Here is a 3,036-nt window from a genome sequence, read left to right on the forward strand (position 1 = left end):
ACTAATTATGTTTTGTTTCACTGCACTGGTTGGTTATGATGAGTTTGCTTGATGTACAGTTTGGAGTCTTTGGAGTAAAAAGGGCCAACACAGAGTAGCATTCTCTACTGCATCTGAAATTCTGATTACTTATAATTATCTCATTAGAAGACAGTGCGCCTAGAAAGAAACAGAGGAAAGTAAAGAACATGCAAACTATCAAAACCACAAGATGAAGCTCTCTCTTCCACAGGATAAAGAAAATATGAAGTGCATTTGCATGCAAAAATAGAATTGAAAACCAATACTTAAAAGCTAGTTTGGCCATAATTATTTTGACCTCATATCCATACATGAAAACAAAGCAACAACAACGGATTCATTCAATATCATGCATAAATATGCATAATGATTTGAATCCGACACTCGATGCCACGAATCAGACACCATAAAGCTAAATCTTGTTATCACCTAAGGAGGCTATCCAATACCCTGACTTCCATCTAGATCATCAGATTTTTAAGCTATGTACAGTCCATTTCAATACGCACGAAAGCTAATCAGGTAAAACTTCTATATTTAGAAAATAGTTGCGATATGAGCATGGATCTAACTAGTAGAACCTTTTATATGGGAGTCACGCTGATTGAGTTTGCCTTACTCTAATACACCATCCAACTCCATTTGCTTCTCCCGGCAAGTGGTTGTACAGAAAGCTAGCAGACTCCTGCAGAACAAGACCTGAATCTTGTGAAAACTATAAGTTTCTAATAATAAAAGAAATAATTTTTTTTAAGAAAGAAGAAACGTCTGTGCATCAATGGGGCACCCTGAATCAAAAATTTTGAACCTGAACAAAATGATTCAATCTTAAATTATTCAGAAAAAAACAAAAAATTTGTCATAAAATGCCGTAATTATGTATGTTCAAGTTATTCTAGATTCAAAATAATGCTAAAGGCGCCCACTAATCCTCCAGTTCCGCACACTCCTGATTTCAGCGAGTTTGCAGTGGGCTATGATGGCTTGGGAATGGGTGTAGACAGCTATTACGTCTGTCTGTATAAGGAAAGAGTTGAAGAGTGGGCTATTGGTGCTGATCTCCAACACATGAAAGGGAGGTGTTAGCTATATTCACGTCCATCAAGGAGTGGAAACAATACCACATCGAGAAGTAGTTTTCATAGAACTGATCATAAGAACATTAAATGCAATTTGAGCCGAAGTTTGGGAATGGATGCTTAGAAATATGTAACTCTAAAAGCTTACGGAGTTTAAAAATGGGATTGGATACAGGCAGGCTCAGAAAACGGCTCAGTTGATAAGTAGAATGTGAGGGCATTACCAAGATGATTCCTAAGGTTATTAAGCAAATTAAGGCAGAGGGAGTGGACAATAGTTACTAGCACGCTATGATACCATCATGAGGTCCAAAAGAAGGCTTTGGTTCTACGAAGTAGAATTCTCCTCAGTCTATCATCTCCATTGTACAGAATTTATAAACAGACTGTAGCTCTGCCCACAATAGCTCATGGCAAGATCACCACACTCTAAATAAAATCTTCCAAATCTATAAGTTTCAATTTTGTATCAAAACAAGCCCTCAAAATTAAAGCTTTAAAATCTTAGAGTTCCTATTTCGCATCAGAGCAAGATCTTTAGATGCAAAACCTGTGGAAAGAGAGAAAAATCGTTACCGATACATGTAGACCTGTTTCCTTCCCTCAATCGTTTTCTTGCAGTAGAAACAAACCCTCAAGAACTCCCCAAACCCCACCACTCTCTCCTTCTCTTCAGGCTCCGGATCCAATTTCCCTGACCCGATAGTGAACTCAACGGGTTGCGATCCTGATCCGGATCCAGGCGCGATGTTAAGATCGAACCCAATCCGATCCTTGAACGGCGTAGAGTTCAGCATTGTGCTCGAGGATCTCACTCGGCGTGATCTCTTCCCCATTATCGAAGAACTTAGGGGCAAAGTTAGGGATTTTAGGGTTTGGGAGTGACGAGAGAGAGAGAGTTGTGTGAGAAATTGGGGAAATTTCCCTCGCTGTGATGTTTGCCATTTAAAGGAGGAGGCAGAGGGGATTGATTGGCTTTCCAAATTTGAAAGGGATAATTGACGAAAAAGCCCTTGAACGTCTGGCTTAGTATGGCAAGGTTGCTAGTGGAGTTTTGAGTGTATTCTTGGAATTATACGGCCAGGTTGTTCCCTTTGGGCACTGCCGGACTGGGGAGTGTTTTGCTTCCCATACTAAACAATTTCTTGTTCTTTCACTATCGAAAATGCACTTTATAAATTAACATTTTATTTGCATTTGAGCGGTCGTGATTCATTCAACATATAATATAACTTTTATGAATTTCTTCGTGTTTTTCATTTACTAGGTTTTATGCACGTGCAATGCACGTGATTAAATACTATGATTAAATATTTTTGATTTATTTCCTTACTAAAATTTGTTTCTAAGTTCCACTTTGCTTGTTTTTGCTAGGGCTGGGCGTATTCGGTTCGGTTCGGTTTTAAGCCCAATCCGCATCCAATCCGAATTTTTCGGATTCTCAAAACTCTCATCCAGATCCAGATTTTTTCCCCTTCATCCGAATATTCGGCCTAACCAAAATTCGGTTCGGTTCGGTTCGGTTTCGGTTTTGAACCGAATTAACTTCATTTCACAAAAATCTGTGTAAGTTTTAGTTATATCCAAAACTGAAAAGAAGCAATCAAAACAGAAAAGAAACAATCAAAACTGTACTAAGCCACTTAATCAAATTGTATGATCTGAATATAACTAGCTTAATACACTAGGAGGACCATGTAATTATGTAGCCTTTTTTAGAGAAAGAACAATGTTTGGCAGGCACACACACATTTTGATGATTTTCGTTAATTTTTAGCTGCCTTTTTCTCATCAAGAATTATCTTATATCCTTGACAGCCTATACTATAGGTTAATTTGATATCCAGCACCAGCAAGCTGTATTCATGTTATCATTGAAATTTGACCAAAACACTAAATTTATCCTTCAACCTCAACATCTTGTATTGATTTACGG

The 3,036-nt window shown here is 38.0% G+C and overlaps 1 protein-coding gene across 1 annotated transcript; it reads right to left on the reverse strand.

The window, feature by feature from the left end:
• Positions 235–2,037, reverse strand: LOC109819864. Its single transcript, XM_020385812.1, has 2 exons — positions 1,677–2,037; positions 235–706 (listed from the first exon to the last, which is right to left on the reverse strand). The coding sequence occupies exons 1-2, from the start codon at positions 1,934–1,936 to the stop codon at positions 637–639; spliced, it is 330 nt and encodes a 109-aa protein (XP_020241401.1). The 5' UTR covers positions 1,937–2,037; the 3' UTR covers positions 235–636.

Source organism: Asparagus officinalis, chromosome 8, assembly GCF_001876935.1.
Source record: "Asparagus officinalis chromosome 8, Aspof.V1, whole genome shotgun sequence".
NCBI classification, from domain to species: domain Eukaryota; kingdom Viridiplantae; phylum Streptophyta; class Magnoliopsida; order Asparagales; family Asparagaceae; genus Asparagus; species Asparagus officinalis.